This window comes from Leopardus geoffroyi, chromosome C1 (genome assembly GCF_018350155.1).
Source record: "Leopardus geoffroyi isolate Oge1 chromosome C1, O.geoffroyi_Oge1_pat1.0, whole genome shotgun sequence".
Lineage (NCBI taxonomy): Eukaryota > Metazoa > Chordata > Mammalia > Carnivora > Felidae > Leopardus > Leopardus geoffroyi.
The window spans coordinates 162575860-162593378 of NC_059328.1; the positions used below are offsets into that span (position 1 = coordinate 162575860).

Below are 17519 nucleotides of genomic sequence, written 5' to 3' on the forward strand. Positions count from 1 at the left end.
CTCCTCTCCTCTCCTCCCCTTTCCCTTCGCGCCGCTCGCTCTCACTCGCGCTCGCTCCTCTCGCACCGTCAGTCACTCACACACGCCCGCCCGCCGCCCGCGCCCGCACACGGGGGGATGCGCTCCCGGCGGACCGGGCCGCCCGCCCCAGGGCCCGGCAGGGACACGGCGTTGCTGGGGCTTAAGGGGTGGACGGTGGCTGGCCGGGAGGGGAGGGAGGCGGAAGGGAGTGCGGCTTTCTGCCTCTCACAGACACTCGGTCGCACACACGGGGCCGGGAGCCGGCGGCGGCGGCCCCGGGCTGGCTGTGGTCGGCGGCGGCGGCAGCGGCGGCGGCAGCAAGGGTTGCTCTCTCTCGGCTTTACGTACCGGTCATAGTGTGTTTAGGGCACCTCAGGCGGGGCTCCCCGCCGCCTTACACATGGTGAGGAGCGAAGGCGGCGGCGGCGGGAGAGGATGCGGGAAGCGGCGGCGGACACGGCCGGAGCGGTCCGGGGATTTTTTTTTCCTATTTTGATTGACTGTGCGGGAAACACAAAAGGTGGAGCCTCCAGCCCAAAAGGGGGGAAGAGGGTGACAGCCCGCCCGGAAGTCCCGCCTCTCTTCTCCGCGCTCATTCGCCGCCACTCTCTTGGTCGGCAGTGCTCATTGGCCCGGATGCCCGTCAGTCGCTCGGTCAGCCGGCGCGCTTCCTGTTTGCCCCCGGGTGGAAAGAGAGAGACAATAAGCGGCCGTGGCGGCGTAGGTTCCCGAGAGCGGCTACGGCTCGACTGTTACCCCGCTGTGCCCGCCTTGCTCGCCGGCTGCCGCTGCCAGGCCCCAGACGCAGGCCTCTTTCACCTCGCAGGTGCTTGGAGCAGGCCCAGCCAAGCTGTAGAGAGCTGGGCCGGGGAGGAAATCCGTCCCCGGCGGCCCCGGTTCCACTCGACGCTTCCTCCATCCCGACAGCAGCCTCCGCCGGTTCTCCCCAGGGCCTCACGCTCTCGGAGCCGCCGCTTTGCGCTGCCAGAAGGCCGCCGCCGCTCAGCCCCGGGGCTGCCGCTACGGCCGCTGCAGCTACTGAGCAAACCAGACCCGCCCCACGAGCCCGGGGGGAGGGAGTTGGTATTGGGGGAGACACCCCCTCCGAGGCTGGAGGAGGATTTTCTCTCTCACACATTCAGCTCTTAGATTCACAGTCAGAGCCATCTCGTTCCCATCCCCCTTAGCCCCAGGTTTTCCACGCGTCTCCCACTTGTACGTACCCTGGAGGCAGGCATTGAAAACAAAAATCTCAGTTCACCTCACTAAAGGGAGAACTTTTTTCATTCTGGCCAGTGGCACCAAAACAGGCACTTAAAGTGTATCTCATTTGGTACGTAGCGAGTATATATATTCAACGGGGCAGAATAATTTTTTTAAATCCACTCAATCATTTTGCTGGTCAAACATATATTATTCCCTGCTTTTGGATCATCTTGGTAACAAGTCAACATCCGAAAAAACCCACCAACTATTACCAACATCTTAAAAACAGTGATTCTTAGTATTTTTTCTTGGAACATTTTAGTTATTTACTTTAAAATCTCATTTCACGTATTGGATTAGTTTAACACTACTTTGCCCTAATCACCCTTCATATCTTGCTTTTGTCCCGGAGGGAGGGTAATGCTTAGGCTTTGTGTTTGTGTGTGTGTGTGTGTGTGTGTGTTTTGCCAACTAACATTTCTGCGTATGACCTTTAGATTTAATTGCCAAGAAAGGTTAAATTCAAGAGGTGGAAACGCTGTCCACAATAACCCTTTTTATTAGAAATCTAACTCAAACAAGAATTAATGTTTCAATTATTGTATTTTGTGTGATAGAGTTGTGCAGTCCAAGCAATTGAACTAGATTTTGTGTGTGCTAACTACAATTCTTAGCCCGTTTGTGAGACACTAAATTTGCACCTCGATTCTAAGGCACTTATACTTGTAATCTATACTCATAGGATCAAAAACACTATATTTGGCACTTAATGTACAAAAGACATAACTTCTAGGGAAATAACCTAAAAACCACAAACATGCAAAAACAAGACTTGAAATTCAGAATTTCAAGTTGATCTCATCTAATAGTAAGACCTTTGGTCTCATATTTAAATAGAAGAATAACTTTAAAAGGCGAGTAGTATAAATGCTGTACTATTTTACCCTTAAGTTTTTTAAAGGAAAATTAAAGCATCAGAATAAGCTGGCTTGGGATGGGGGAGGAATGGGAAGCTTGAAGAGGAGGACAGACCTGAGAAAAGTGGAGTAGGAGAGGAGGAACGTCACGGTATTGTCACTTTTCTGGCATGGATATGTTGGATAGAGGATCATTCTGTCCCTAGAAGAGGGATTTTCAGCTGTTTCTCTAAGAGTGGCAATGTGTTTTATGAGTCTAAGATACCACCTACGTGCCCCTTTTGCAAAGTCTTAGTCCAGCCACCTATAGAGAGCAAAGTATTTGGCCACAGGAATTCATTTCCTCATTGGTGCCAACTGACAAATGGAATGGAGAAATCATTTTCAAACCTCTTTGGTTCATAGACCATTCTGACAAGATGCAAAAATACCTCACTCATTTAATCTTTCTGAAAAGGGAAAATAACCTACCAGAGCTAACTATTCTGCTTTTAATGCAGCGCTTTTAAGAGCTATATATACCAAAAGTATTACTACTACATAATCAGATTCAGAGGACCCCCTCAGCCCACACTTAAAAGAGTGATCGTCATGCAATATCTTAAGGCTGGAAATGAAGACAGTCTCTGGACAGAATACCTTTTTCTTGGCTATTCCAGCACTGTAGTCAAATCTTGAAGTACAGCTTATGTTAATTAAAAGATAGCAGGGTTTTCTCAGTAGAATCTACTGCCACATTACATAAGAATCCAGAACTGCAGTTGCTTATTACGAAGGGAAGCACCATGCTGGACATCATTTATACTTTCTCCTTTGCAAAGATGACTGCAGGAAGTTCTGTGCTGGCCACTGTTTTACATCACAGTAGGAGATCTGGGTGTTACTATATTTTCCTTTATCCTCAATTTCCTCACTTATTTTTGTATCTTCTATGTCTTTGTGTAAAGTTTTCTGAAATCCTTTGGAAACATAAATGTCAAAGGGCCTAAAAGATTTCTACACCCAATCCATGAACTTTAACCCATCTTCAACCCCCTTTTTCTCTACAAAGAGAAGAGGCTACTAAATAATGCTTGATTCACATCTGTAAGAGCCTAGCCATTCTGTATTAAAAACAGCAACAGCCCCGATGAACTGCGCCACAGCTGAAGGACTCTTCCCTTTCCCTCATAGTCTCTACTGCTTCTCTTCCTTCCTGAGCATCTGTAAGTGGACCATATGAAACTGCCAATACTCAACCATTTTCATCTAAATGGCAATTTTTAATAGTTATACCTAAATCAATGTCTCTTTGACATAACCTTTGTTGCTATGATTGTGACCCTCCTCTTACCTACCCCTGGATCTCTTTAACCTGTTCACACTGGATTTCAAGAATCTTCAAGTTCTATTTACATAATCACTATCATATTTCAGAAACATTCTGGTTGACATTGACTAGGATACTTAACCCCCTTCATACTTTCTATCTTCCCTACCTTATTAAAAATATACCTCAAAAAAGAAAAACAAAAAATACATACCTCAAAGACATATTTCTTATTTTTTCTTAATCTACCAAAAGAGAGAGTATTTTGGGGCTTTTCCTATGTGCCAACTCCTTCACATTTTTAATCCTCACAGCCTTAGGAGATATGTATCATAGACTTATCACTTTATAGATGAGGAAACTGAGGTTAAGCAAGATTATGGGACTTGTTCCGTGTTATTTTTCAAATAGGTGGCAGAATCAGGATTTAAACCCACATGTGTCAGTTTCACCAATCAACATATCAAGTTTTCTTAAATCACCAGTTTAAGAGTTTCATCTACCTATTAAGGAAAAAAGAAAAGATAAAACACAATAGGGGTACCTGGCTGGTTCAGATGGTACAGCATGGGACTCTTGACCTCAGGGTCCTGAGTTTGAGCCCCACAGTCGGTGTAGAGATTTATACTCAAAAACAAACAAACAAACCCCTCATACACATATGCAATAAAGTAGATAAAATAGGTACATATGTATAAGGAAGATCATTTAAATTTTTTTTTTTTATTTTAGAGAAAGAACACACAAGGGGGGAGATAGGTCTGGGAGAGAAAGAGGCTCCATGCTGAGCGCAGAGCCCCGGAATCACAACCTGAGCCAATATCAAGAGTCAGATGCTTAACCAAATGAACTACCCAGGTGCCTGAGGAAGATCATCTTTAAAGCAAGTCTTAGGGTGTGAACTCCATGTGTCAGGGATCATATTTTGAATGCTTTAACCAATACCTAACACATTGTGGATGTTTAAAATTAAGCAGAAAGATTGTCAAGATAATTATCTTGTGGGAAAACAAATGATGAATTAAACCAATAAATACTATATGATAAAATTTGTTCAACCTTATAATAATCCTCCTCTTTCAAAATCACTTTTCCCAAGTAAGTTAGACCCTCATTTTCATTCATTCATTCATTCATTAATGAATATCATCCTAGTACAAAAGGACTCATCTTTTCATAATTCAAGGGATCTCATTCTCTTGATCTAACTTATTGACATACCTAGATATTCTAAACTTTCTAATTGCCCATAACACTTATGAAACCATCTTAATATCAGTCTAGGAAGCTAAGTGCGCTGACAGATTTCTGAGTCATTGCAATTTTCTGAAAAAAGATGGTTTATGTATTTCTACCTTGTTAATCTGTCTTCAAATGGGGCATCTGGGCAGCTCAATCGGCTAAGCATCCAACTCTTGGTTTTGGCTCAGGTCATGATCTCATGGTTCCTGAGTTTGAGCCCCGTGTTACCCCAAACCAGGCTCCACACTGACAGTGCAGCACCTGCTTGGGATTCTCTCCCTCTCTGCCCCTCGCCCCCCTCAAAATAAACTTTTAAAAAAATGTGTCTTTGAATTATAGCATCTTCTTAATTGCCTTTCTTAGAATAATATAAAATGCTAGAAAGTCTCTTGGTTGTAAATTAGCAAATTGATGAGGTAGCCATACTTAACAAATGACACTACTAGCCTGATTCCACTAAGGTATGATGTCCTTAAATGATGAGAAACAACCTTCAACCTGAACTATATTCATACTTTATTTCATGATTCACTGTCTTTTAATAGAATTTTTTCTATCCTTTAATCCTGTAATCCAGACATATCCATCAACTACAGTGGATCCTTGAACAACACGGGTTTGAACTACATCAGTCCACTTTATGCAGATTTTTTTCAGTAAATACAGTACAGTACTGTAAGTGTTTTTTCTCATGATTTTTAATATCATTTCTTCGCCTTACTTTATTGTAAGAATACAGTGTATAATATATATAACATACCAAATATGAGTTAATCGACTGTTTATGTTATCGGCAAGGCTTCCAGTCAACAGCAGGCCATTAATAGTTAAGTTAGGGGGATTTAAATAGTTAAGTTAGGGGATTTAAAATAGTTAGGTTGTAGGGGTATATGCAGATTTTCAACTGTGCAAGGGGTCAGCGCCCCTAACCCCATGTTCAAGGGCAAACTGTATTCCCAAAAGAGCCAACCATACCCAAGGCCTAGTTACAGAAAGTAAGAGAAAAGGGAAAAAAAGAATCAGGTGGCAGGGAAAAAGCTGGATAGAACTGTATAAAGTATTGAAAACAGTTTTTACCTGAAGGAATAGAAGTTTTCCAATTACCACTAAAATGGTTGAAATGTCACACCATGTCATCATTCCGTTTCAACCCAAGAGGTGGAGTACAAAATAAATGCAATTATACATACACATACATCTATATATATTGTATTTATAATATATAGTATAATCCACAATGATTAATAAGTTATGGTGTATTCATTAAGTAACATTTAAAATAAATGAAAAAAGATGATTCATTATGGATAAATCTCAGTAACGTTAAGTGAAAAAAGCTTGTTACAGCAGGATAAACAGTATAAACTTTATATATATGGAGTTGAAAAACATACCAACTTATATTCTGCACTACATGTGGAATAAAACTATAACATCTTGCATGGGAATGATAGACGCTAAATTTTATTTTTTTAATGTTTATCTTTGAAATAAAGAGAGCACAAGTTGGGGGGCGGGGGGGTGCAGAGAGAGGGAGACACAGAATCCGAAGCAGGCTCCAGGCTCTGAGCTGTCAGCACAGAGCCCAACGTGGGACTCAAACCCATGAACTGGGAGATCATGACCTGAGCTGAAGTCGGACGCTTAACTGACTGAGCCACCCAGGCGCCCCACAAATGCTAAATTTTAAGTGGTGACAACCCTGGGTGTGGAGAGGAGAATGAGATCTGAATGGCTTTCTCAAGACGCTTTGTATTTGCAAGTTTTACTTCAGTTATGCTGAGTATGTTATTCTGGTATTGTCCTCTATTACTACTGTTTGCCTGAAATACTTCATAATCATAACTTTAAACAAGGAGAATAAATTAATAAATGAGTCTATGGCAGAGGTAGTAAAATAAACATGCCCAGGCAACTGATTGACTGAAGGAGGGGAGGGGAGGAAGAGAATGATTCACATATGACTAAGTTTTCCAGCTTTAGTAACTGGAAAGATGCGTTAGAACGAGGAATATAAAAAATGGGAATGGGTATGGGTTGGACAATCATGAGTTTCATTTTAGATGTGTTGAGTTGGAGGGGCTAGGAGGATATCCATGAAATATCTAAGAGACTATTGTAAATTTGAACCCAGAGCTAAAAAGAGAAACGAGTGTAGGGCATGGATTTGGAAGCCTGTGAAATAATAGAAAAAACATATATTGGCCTCTGCACCTGGCTCCTGGCACAGAGCCCCTAAAACTCTTGTGATTTCCTAAGCGATAAGAAGGTACATCTAACTCTAGGTACATCTTGTGTTCAAATATTTGATCTTTGACCCTGGATCTCGACACAGAGCACCTAAATCCCTTGGAATGTCCTAGATGATAGGAGCATCTTTTGTTCTAATGAGGTGACTTGGGGTGGGCTCCTGGACAGGGGCTGGTCACTAGTAAGACCAAGCCATGATTAGAGGCTTAGAACTTTCAGCCCTACCGCCACCCCCTGGAAAGGTACTGGAAAATGAGTTAATAATTGGACATGCCTATGTGATGAAGGCTCCATAAGCATCCTCTAAGTACAGAGTTTGAAGAGCCTTCCAGGTTGCTGAACTCATGAAGTTGCTAGAAAGGTGGCATGCCCAGAGAGAGTATGGAAGCTAAGCCCCCCATTCGCCCTGTCTTGCCCTATGTGTCTCTTCATCTGTTTATCTGCATCCTTTGTGGTAAACTGGTAAAGGTAAGTAAGTGTTTCCCTGAGTTCCGTGAGACATTCTAGCAAATTATCTAATCCTAGGAGGAAGTTGTGGGAACCCTGATTTATAGCCTGTTGGTCCAAAGCACTTGCAATTCAGGGCACCTGGGTGGCTTAGTCTGTCAAGCGTCTAACTCTTGATTTGGGCTTAGGTCATGATCTCATGGTAGTGAGATCAAGCTCCATGTCAGGCTCCCTGCTGGGCATGGAGCCTACTTCCGACTCTTTCTCTCTCCCTCTGCCACCCCCCCATAGGAACATGCTCCCTGGCGCTTTCTCCCAAAAACAAAACAAAACAAAACAAAACAAACAAACAAAAAACAAAAAGAAAGAAAGAAAGAAAGACAAACCCAAAGAAACTGGTGAATTGGTCTCTAACATCAGGACAGTCTTGCGAGATTGAGCCCTTAAACTATGAGGTCTGACACTAACTCCAGGTAGATGGTGCCAGAACTGAACTGAACTGTAAGGCACTCAACTGGTGTTGGTTGGTGTGGGCATAAACATGCACATTTGGTACCAGAAGGGAGAATGTTCTGAGCATCGTGAATGTGAGAATAAAGAGAAAAACCAGGGAGCTTTTCCTAGATGGAGCCCTTACCATCTTCATAGGTGCACTTAACTTCAAACATGAACAGTCTCCCCATCCTTAAAAAGCCTCCTTGTGACTCTGAAGTTTTCTTGAATTATTGTCTTCTTTCTTTCTTTCCCTTCCTTCTCCGAGGTCTCAATAGCTTTCTACCTACTGCCTCCCTAATTTAATGCTATACTCAGTTTCTGTGCCTACCATGCTACTCAAAATTGCTGTCTGAAAGGTTGCCAATGACTTCCTCATTGCAAAACCATGGGTTCCCCATCCGCTCTGATTTTCATTCTTTTTCAGGTTTCTTAGCATTTGACACTTAATCCTTAAAACTCTCTCCTCCCTTCAAAGGTCATCTGCTCTCTGGTTTTCTCCCAAATGAGTATTTCTCCATTACTTCTCAATGCTGTCCAGTAATGTTATCTGTGATGATGGAAGCACTCTGATCGCACTGTCCATTAGGTAGCCACCTACCACATGGGGCTGTTGAGCACTTGAAATACAGCGAGTATGACCAAAGAACTGAATTTTTCATTGTATTTAATACTCATTAATTTAAATTTAAATGTCTGTGTGTGACTAGTGACTACCATATTGGACAGTGCAGCTTTCAAGTTTCTTTTTCTCCTCCTAGGTCCTAAATACAAAAACATTACTTCAGACTCAGTTTTTGATTTCCTGAACTTATCTTTAAAACTCATCCTCTGGAAGCTGAACCATTCTCGGAACTTCAGCCATGTCTCTAAATTTAATCCCCAAATCTTATCTTTAATTGCCTCCTGTCACCTTGACTTCCTCAAGCACTAAAAATTCTCTTAATCTCTTCGGGTGCCTGAGTGACTCAGTTGGTTAAGTGTCAGACTTCAGCTTAGGACACAGTCTCATTCACGATCTCATAGTTTATGAGTTCGAGTCCCGCGTCGAGCTCTGTGCTGACAGCTTAGAGAGCCTACTTTAGATTCTGTCTCCGTCTTTCTCTGCCCCTCCCTGGCTTGTGCACGGTCTCTCTCTCTCTCTCTCTCTCAAATGTACATAAACATTAAAAAAAAATAAAGGGGCGCCTGGATGGATGGCTCAGTTGGTTAAGCATCTGACTTCGGCTCAGGTCATGATCTCACAGTTCGTGAGTTCAAGCCCTACATGGGGCTCAGTGATGACAGCTCAGAGCCTGGAGCCTGCCTCAGATTCTGTGTCTCTCTGCCACCTTCCCCCCCCCCCCCCAGGCTCTGTCTCTGTCTCTGTCTCTCTCTCAACAATAAACATTAAAAATTTTTTCTTAATAAATAAGTAAATAATAAAAAATAAAATAACAATTCTCTTAATGTCTCAACATTTACCTCAAACTCAGAATATTCAAAGCTGAACCCATAACTCTACGGAACCAGCCCCCCTTTCCCTTATGACATTCCTGTCTCTGACAACAGTGTCCTCAGCATTTTCTCACATGCCCACACGTGAAATTACCCCTGTCACATCTCTTTCTTCTCCCATTGGCAGCCTGTTACCAGGTGCTAACAAGTCTTCCTGCAGAATGTCTCAGCTATCTGCCCATTGAGCCCACAAAATTTACTGAACCCCACCCTGCCAGATACTGCATGACCTCCACCCTCAAGAAGCAGATAATCTAATTAAAAGACAAAATATTAATAACATATGAAATTCAGATAATATAGAAAAGAAATAACAAAGTCTAAAGTTCACTAGATGCGTTGCCAAAGCAGTGCCCTCTGAATTCAGAAATCACTGAGGGGCAGTCAGCTCCTTCTGAAAGAGATCAAAGCATGCTCTGCCCTGGGCTGGCCTTCCGTAACTCTAGAGTACTCCAGACTTTCCCTGATCCTTTCTGTTCTGCATCTGCCGCCAAAGTAATCTTCTTTTACCTTGCTTTAAAATGTTAGTGGTTCCTGGGGTGCCTGGGTGGCTCGGTAGGTTAAGCACCTGACTCTTGACTTTGGCTCGGTCGTGCTTTCAGGTTTGTGAGTTCAAGCCCCGCATGGGACTCTGTGCTGATGGTGTAGAGCCTGCTTGGGATTCTTTCTCTCTCACAAATCAACATAAGGAAAGTTTTTTAAAAATGTTAAGTCATTCCCAAGATGTAACAAACACAGGGTCTCTCTTGCAACTCCTCACTGCCCTGTGTTTAATCACCCTTCCCACCAGGACTGTGCTTCCCACTCTCCTGCTCTCATACAAATTCTCACATGCCTTCAAGCTTCCTTTCAAGTCTTAACCTCTGCCGTAAAGCCATTGCTTCCAACAATTGGTTATTCCCTCCCCTTTAACTTTCCGTTACATTTGAATATGTACCCTTAATTCAAGACAGGGCTGTCACCACTGTTTAAATTATATACATATTGTGTACAAGCATGATGTATCAGCTTCCCTGACTTCCCTGAATCAAGGAAGGAGAGGGGTATGGTTTGAAAACAATATACCGGGGCGCCTGGGTGGCGCAGTCGGTTAAGCGTCCGACTTCAGCTCAGGTCACGATCTCGCGGTCCGTGAGTTCGAGCCCCGCATCAGGCTCTGGGCTGATGGCTCAGAGCCTGGAGCCTGTTTCCGATTCTGTGTCTCCCTCTCTCTCTGCCCCTCCCCCGTTCATGCTCTGTCTCTCTCTGTCCCAAAAATAAATAAACGTTGAAAAAAAAAAAATAAAAAAAAATGAAAACAATATAGCTCTTCATTTGTGCCCCTGGGACATTTTTCTTAAAGCTATGGCATGAACTTATTTGAATTTCCAATATTAAAGAAAAATGGTAGATTTGTATGCTTTATCAAAACACCTATCTTGTTTAATAAAAGAGTTCAAGAAACAGATCTACGGCGGTGAGCAAATCGAAGATAACCAATAAATATTTGTTGAATTATTCACTGATTTCAATAAACCACACATTTGGATTGTTGGGATTAAAGTTTCAGACTTCTTATTTTAATGGAGAAACTGCTAATAAAATGACCTGCTAGTTGTAAAGCGGCCACAAAACTAGTATTCACCAGCTGAACACATCAGCAGAAACTCATAAGGAAATCTTTAAATGTTTTTGTTATATGCCATTTGAAATATATACAATATGTGTAGCATGTATGTAAGTTGTAAAGCATAATAAATAATAAGTTACGTGACCCGGTCAACTAATTTATTTCTGGTATTGACAGGCCACTCATAATTTAAGGGTTCTACCATACGTGAGAGCAAGTGTCATTATATTTGCTCTAATTATATATATTCCAGTGAGTTATTTGCTCAGTCTAGTACATTAAAAATATAACTAATATTTTTATTGAAATATTAACATTTACATGAATATTTAAATTCTGCAGTCAATATTCCTGCCTCACTCATAGCATTTGAATGCTTTTTATTTATTTCTAGCACAATCATGTACACATCTAATGAGTTTTTCCTTTTTTTTACTCTATTTTGAAAATTCTGATTTCATACTACCGTGAGATAATCTTTCTACTTCATATTTCCTCCACACTGAACTGAATAAGCCACTTATCTGCTTATGTTACTAGTCTAGTCAAGTCATTTCATTCCTTCTTTGTATTGACTGCCCCTCCCTCTGGTTTTGTATGACCAGCTTACTGCATGTTCCTTCTTCTAAGTCAATGAGATATAAAATGAAAAAAAAAAATTGGTCCTAATATTGATCCCTGGAGCTTTGTAATCCATCTGTTCCAAACTCTTCCACACGTTGATATCAAAGTCAGTGTTTAATCTACTTAAGTAGTTCATCCCTATACCATACTTCTCTAACTTCTAGATTACTTGTTGGTATATTCTTTTCATGGTGCTTTATCCCAAGTAATTGGCTCATGGCTTCCCTCAGCTGATATTTGTCATTATATTTCACATCACTGAGGCAGATGAGATGTGAATCCATGCTGACTCTTTGAATTAAATAATAACTTTCTGATACTTCCAATCATTGATTTTCTACAAAGTTTACCAAGGTCTTATCCTCCATGGAAATTATACTTGATACTTCTAAGTTTTAGGGGCACGTGGATGGCTCACTTGGTAGAGCATACAACTCTTGATCTCAGGGTTGTGAGTTTAAGCCCCACATTGGATGTAAAGATCACTTAAAAAATAAATAAACACTTTTTAAAATTACAAAAAAAAAATTCTGAATTTTATATGCAGGAGAAAAGGGATATTTAGGGAATGATCAAGAATTTAACGAGGGTTTTGTTTATTATAACTGATATAGACAGTCTGTAAGTATTTTAAGTCACCTTTATTGGTGAATTCAAGCATCTATTAAGAATCAGGAAAAAATAACTTGAAATACAATAGTCAAAATCTAGTAGTCAAAACTCCATAGAATTATGCCTAAAAAGAGTGAGTTTCAGTGAATGTAAATTATATCTGTTTGTTTAATGGGAGAAAAAAATCAAATAGAGAAAATCTTCACTTTAAAAAATCTGATAGGAGGGGCGCCTGGGTGGTTCAGTCGGTTAAACGTCCGACTTGGACTCAGGTCTCGATCTCGCGGTCTGTGAGTTCGAGCCCCGCGTCAGGCTCTGGGCTGAGGGCTCGGAGCCTGGAGCCTGCTTCCGATTCTGTGTCTCCCTCTCTCTCTGCCCCTCCCCCGTTCATGCTCTGTCTCTCTCTCTGTCTCAAAAATAAATAAACGTTAAAAAAATGAATAAATAAATAAATAAATAAATAAAATAAAAATGAAAAATCTGATAGGAATACTGAAAGTGAAAGACCAGAAGAAGCGCATAGGGACTGGAACCTGTACATAGGGGAGGTTTAACTCATCATGGAAACTTTTTCGAGGAGGAGATGAGAGCATATGAATAAAGGCCAAGCAATGAATATTTTGAAAGCAGGTAAAATCCATCAATAAAGCAATGGAATGGAAGGAAGTATAAACTATTTAAAGCTTATATGTTCAAAGTGAAGGCGTAAAAAGGCAAGTGAATAAACCCACAGGGTTCCCCACAAACACATATCTCTGAAACACAGCAAGATAATAAAAGAGAGCAGTGTATATCTGGGTATATCTGCTTTGTCCACTCAAAAGCAGGGATGAGCAGAAAACTTAGCACAGAGTATGACTTCACGACATTTATTCGATAGATGGATATTTAACTTCTTTAGCCTATTATCCCATTATTAGTCAGTTATCCCTAGTTTGTTTATATTTTGTTTTTAATTTATTTTGTTGGTTTTTTGATTAATGTTTTATTTGTGAATACTTTCAGACTTATAAAAAGTTATAAAGATAATGCAGAGTTCCCATCTACCACTAAGCCAGTTGCCCCTAATGGGGACTGACCAATCATCCCAGTTTTCTTGTGACTGCCCTGGTGTTAGCACCAAAAGTCCCATATTCCAAGAAATCGCTCTCCCAGGCAAACAGGGATGGTTGGTCACCTGCTACGTCAACATCTTAAACTACTGTGGTCTTTGCGTCAAAACTAAGAAACCAACACTGGGGAGTTACTACCAACCAAACTCCAGACCTTATTTGGATTTCACCAGTTTTTCCAATAACGTCCTTCTTTTCTGTTCCAGGATCTGATTCAGGATACCTGTGTCTAGTTGTCATGTCTTCATGTCCTCCGTCCTGTGACAGTTTCTCACTCTTTCCTCACTTCTTACGGCCTTGACTTTTTTGAGGAATAATTGTGAAGTATTTCGTAGAATCTCGGTTCGGATTTGTCTGATATTTTTCTCATATTTAGACTGGTCTTAGGAGCTTTGGGACCCTAATTTATTTTTTAATTCTGCAAAGGTCATGCTGATTTTCTTGGCTACACTAGCCATGGTGGACTTTAAGTTCTTCCGAATATCGTTTTAATTTTTAAAAGATAAAATCACTTGTCCAAGAGTTAGAGTAAATTTTTTTATTATAGATAGAGTTCTCACATTACTATTCTACAAAGGGCAAAATCACATTGCTTCAAATTCAAAAAATTCTTCTTTAAACTTTGAAAATGACACATAACTTGGACTCATTACCCACAGCCTTCTCCACTGATACTATCCTCAGAGGGTAAAACTACATCACTGTTCAGCTAAACAAAGGTAGGAACGTTTATTTTTCTTTTCTTTTTTCTTTTTTTTAATATTTATGTTTGAGAGAGACAGAGAGACAGAGACAGAGTGAGAGTGGGGGAGGGGCAGGGAGAGAGGGAGACACAGAATCTGAAGCAGGCTCCAGGCTAGAGCCCGACGCGGGGCTCGAACTCACGGAGTGTGAGATCATGACCTGAGCTGAAGTCGGACGCTGAACCGACCGAGCCACGCAGGCGCCCCCAAAATATGGCACTTTAAAAAGTTGCATTTCTTTGACTACAGTGGAGGTGAGCATTTTTTTATATTATTACTGAAGTATCGTCGACACCCAGTGTTACATTAGTTTCAGGTGTATACCACAGTGATCTAACATCTCTGTTGTAAGTTATGATATGCTCACCGCAAGAGTAACTGCCATCTGTCAACATACAACACCATTACAATAGCATTCACTATATTCCCTATGCTGCCTTTCATTCCCGTGACTTAATCATCTCATAACTGGAAGCCTGTATCTCCACTCCCCTTCAACCATTTTGTCCACCCCCTCCTTCCCTCCGGCAAACATCAGTTTGTTCTCTGTATTTATAGGTCTGTCTCTGCTAGGGTGAGGTTTGCTTTTTGTTTTTTGTTTTTTTAACTTAAATCCACAGTCGTTAACAGATAGCGTAATAATGATTTCAGGAACAGAATTTGGTGATTCACCACTTACATATAACACCCGGGGCTCATCCCAACAAGTACCCTCCTTAATGCCCCTCACCCGTTTAGCCCATCCTCCCACCCACAGGGTGAGCATTTTTATATGGTTAGTGCCGTTTGTATTTCTTATACTACACTTGTGTACACACTTTAAAATCCAACGTCCAGGGTGCCTGCTGGTTGAGCCGGTGGACTGTGGGACTCTCCCTCTCGGGATTGTGAGTTCAAGCCCCACGTCGGGTGTAGAGATTACTTTTAAAAATGAACTTAAAATAAATTTAAAAATTAAAAAATAAAAATCCAACTTCCCCTCAGGGCATCCATCACTTTCTTCTTGATTTAAAAGTGCACCTTAGGGGCGCCTGGGTGGCGCAGTCGGTTAAGCATCCGACTTCAGCCAGGTCACGATCTCGCGGTCCGTGAGTTCGAGCCCCGCGTCGGGCTCTGGGCTGATGGCTCAGAGCCTGGAGCCTGTTTCCGATTCTGTGTCTCCCTCTCTCTCTGCCCCTCCCCCGTTCATGCTCTGTCTCTCTCTGTCCCAAAAATAAATAAACTTTAAAAAATATATATATAAATAAATAAATAAATAAAAGTGCACATTAATGACATTAAACTTCTCTCATAGAGGTTTCAAATACATACCTTTCTTTACCTGTTTTTCGTTTGCCTTTTAATGATGTTTTGATTTTCAGAGGTATGTAGTGTTCTCATTTGTTTTCTGCCTCTAGTGGATGTTTTCGGTTTTTTGTTTGTTTTCGTTTGTTTTTATGGTGAGCTCAGTCCTGAATCCTGGTTGTTCTAGTTCGGGGCAGCTCGTGTGAGTCTAGGAATCCTGCAGTGCGACCACTTCAGCACAGGTTCGTATGTTCTTTCCTAGTGAGGCAATGCCCTGAGTCCTCCCAGTCCCAAGCTTTAGGAAAGAAAAAAGAAATAAATTCAAAAGCCCACTGCCCTGAATGCTGCCAAATTCGGGCCTCCGAGGAAAAAAAAATTCCAAAGACAGTAATAACTCAGTTAAAAAAACAAAAACAAAAACAAAAAAACTCTTTTAAGACAATTCAGCTCCCAAGCCTCAAAACTGTCCGTTTTAATAGCTGTAGGGCTGTACCGACTGGGGACCCCCCAGCCCACCGCTTGTGAGTAGTACCCCTGCCTCCAAGTCCTTCCCAGGCTCCTTGCTCCCTCCAAACGGGGATGAGAGTCCCGCCTCTGAAGTCAGGCTCCGGGGGGCCAGGAGTTCTCTTTCTATTTCCCCTTCTCCTTGCCTCCATTTTAGGACATCTCAAGTCATGACAATTTCAGGACAAATGCCAGGACTGAAAGTTATTAAAAAGAACCAGAAAGACTTAAACGCCTTCTTCCTCTTTTCTTTTTCTTTTTTTAAATGAAAACATGTAGGATGGCTCACGTTTTACATTAAACTTAAGCCAAGAAAAAATAAATAAAAGAGAAAAACTTAAGGTAAGAAGAAGGCCTGGCTCACATACAGTAAACGTAGTCACTTTTGCGCCGTGAATCAAGGGGCCTGGGGAAGACCTCCTCCTCACACATTCCCCAGAATGTCTCCCTCCCACAAACTCACCATAAATGGTTCCTTTCTCAAGTGCTTGACCCGATACCCAGATAGAGTGGGTATTTGTGAGTAACTGTGAGAAATGTGATCCTTCTCGGAAGTACTGGGGTCTATGAACCAGGTGTTTGTCCTCAAGTCTTGAGAGACGCAGACTGCCCTACAAAAATAAAGCGCTGCTTATGGTTCTGCCTGACCTGCCCTTTCCAGGTGAGAAAGGGGCCTCGACGGAGACGAGAGCCCTCATGGCCTTGATCAAGGTGGGAGCAGGAACTTAAGCGCATGCTTACTCTGCCCATCAGATAATCCGTCCTGATGGCGATACCACACTGATATTAAATGGTATAAAAAATAGGAAATGGAATATGGTTTTGCCGCTAACCTACTCACTGGTCCCAGAAGCTGCTTTCATCCCGAAGCTGTGCATCAGAACAACTCAACATTCAGCCAGCAACCCTAGGTCGCATCGCTGATTCTAAAAGGCTCCAGCCCAGCTCCCGCTCAATGAAGCTGTGTTATAGAAATATTTTCTTTAGCACTTGTAAACTGCTTGCTTTCTAGAGTTTCCTTGTTGGTGACCTTATTTTGCCATTCAGCGTCAATATTAATTCAGCATGGAAGGGAAGTGGAGGGATGTCCCAGCCTGAGCCCAAGCTGGGCTCAGAGCCAGGATTCAGATTCGTCCGGGCATGTCTGATGGGCCTGCCAGGAGTCTCTCAGCATGAGGGTTGGAGGAAACTCATGGAAAACAACATCCTAAGGCAGTGGGTGTGGGGGATACATCACAGGTATCAGAATCACCAGGGAAACTTGTAAAAATATGTACACCCTGCACAAATGTGTCCCTCATCCTGGTCGTGTGTGTGTGTGTGTGTGTATGCATGTGTGTGTATCTATGTACACAAATGGATGCACACTAGCAGGAAGCACTGCTTTGGCACCAAAATTGGCCCTGAGATTTATGTAGAAATATTTTCTGTATTAGCCAGCACCAGGGGCACTGAGTACTCCAGAGAACACAGGTGGCTTCTCTGCACATGAGAGTTCCCTGGGCTCTGGCAGTGTGGCCCTGCTCTGTAGCTCTGAACACCAAGGGCTCCCACACTTCAGGGACTCGCTGCACCAAGAATTCTTAAACTGGAGATCCTGGCTTCCTGGGAATCCAAGAATAGGCTACCAGGGTCCCATACACTTCTGAA

General features: G+C 42.1%; 2 protein-coding genes across 2 annotated transcripts in view; one reads left to right on the plus strand and one right to left on the minus strand.

The window, feature by feature from the left end:
* SP3 (Sp3 transcription factor) overlaps positions 1–483 on the minus strand; it is a 60695-nt gene extending 60212 nt beyond the window's left edge. The window contains exon 1 of the mRNA XM_045480238.1: positions 370–483. Coding sequence (XP_045336194.1) covers positions 370–376 — 7 coding nt within the window. The 5' untranslated portion in view covers positions 377–483. The remainder of the gene's footprint in view (positions 1–369) is intronic.
* LOC123599092 lies at positions 452–15153 on the plus strand. Its single transcript, XM_045480239.1, has 2 exons — positions 452–2398; positions 15107–15153. The coding sequence occupies exon 1, from the start codon at positions 457–459 to the stop codon at positions 1168–1170; it is 714 nt and encodes a 237-aa protein (XP_045336195.1). The 5' UTR covers positions 452–456; the 3' UTR covers positions 1171–2398; positions 15107–15153.
* Positions 15154–17519: the final 2366 nt, after the last annotated feature.

Excerpts from the sequence above, each read along its gene's own strand:
- LOC123599092 (XM_045480239.1), top strand. The coding sequence starts at position 457 with ATGCGGGAAGCGGCGGCGGACACGGCCGGAGCGGTCCGGGGATTTTTT.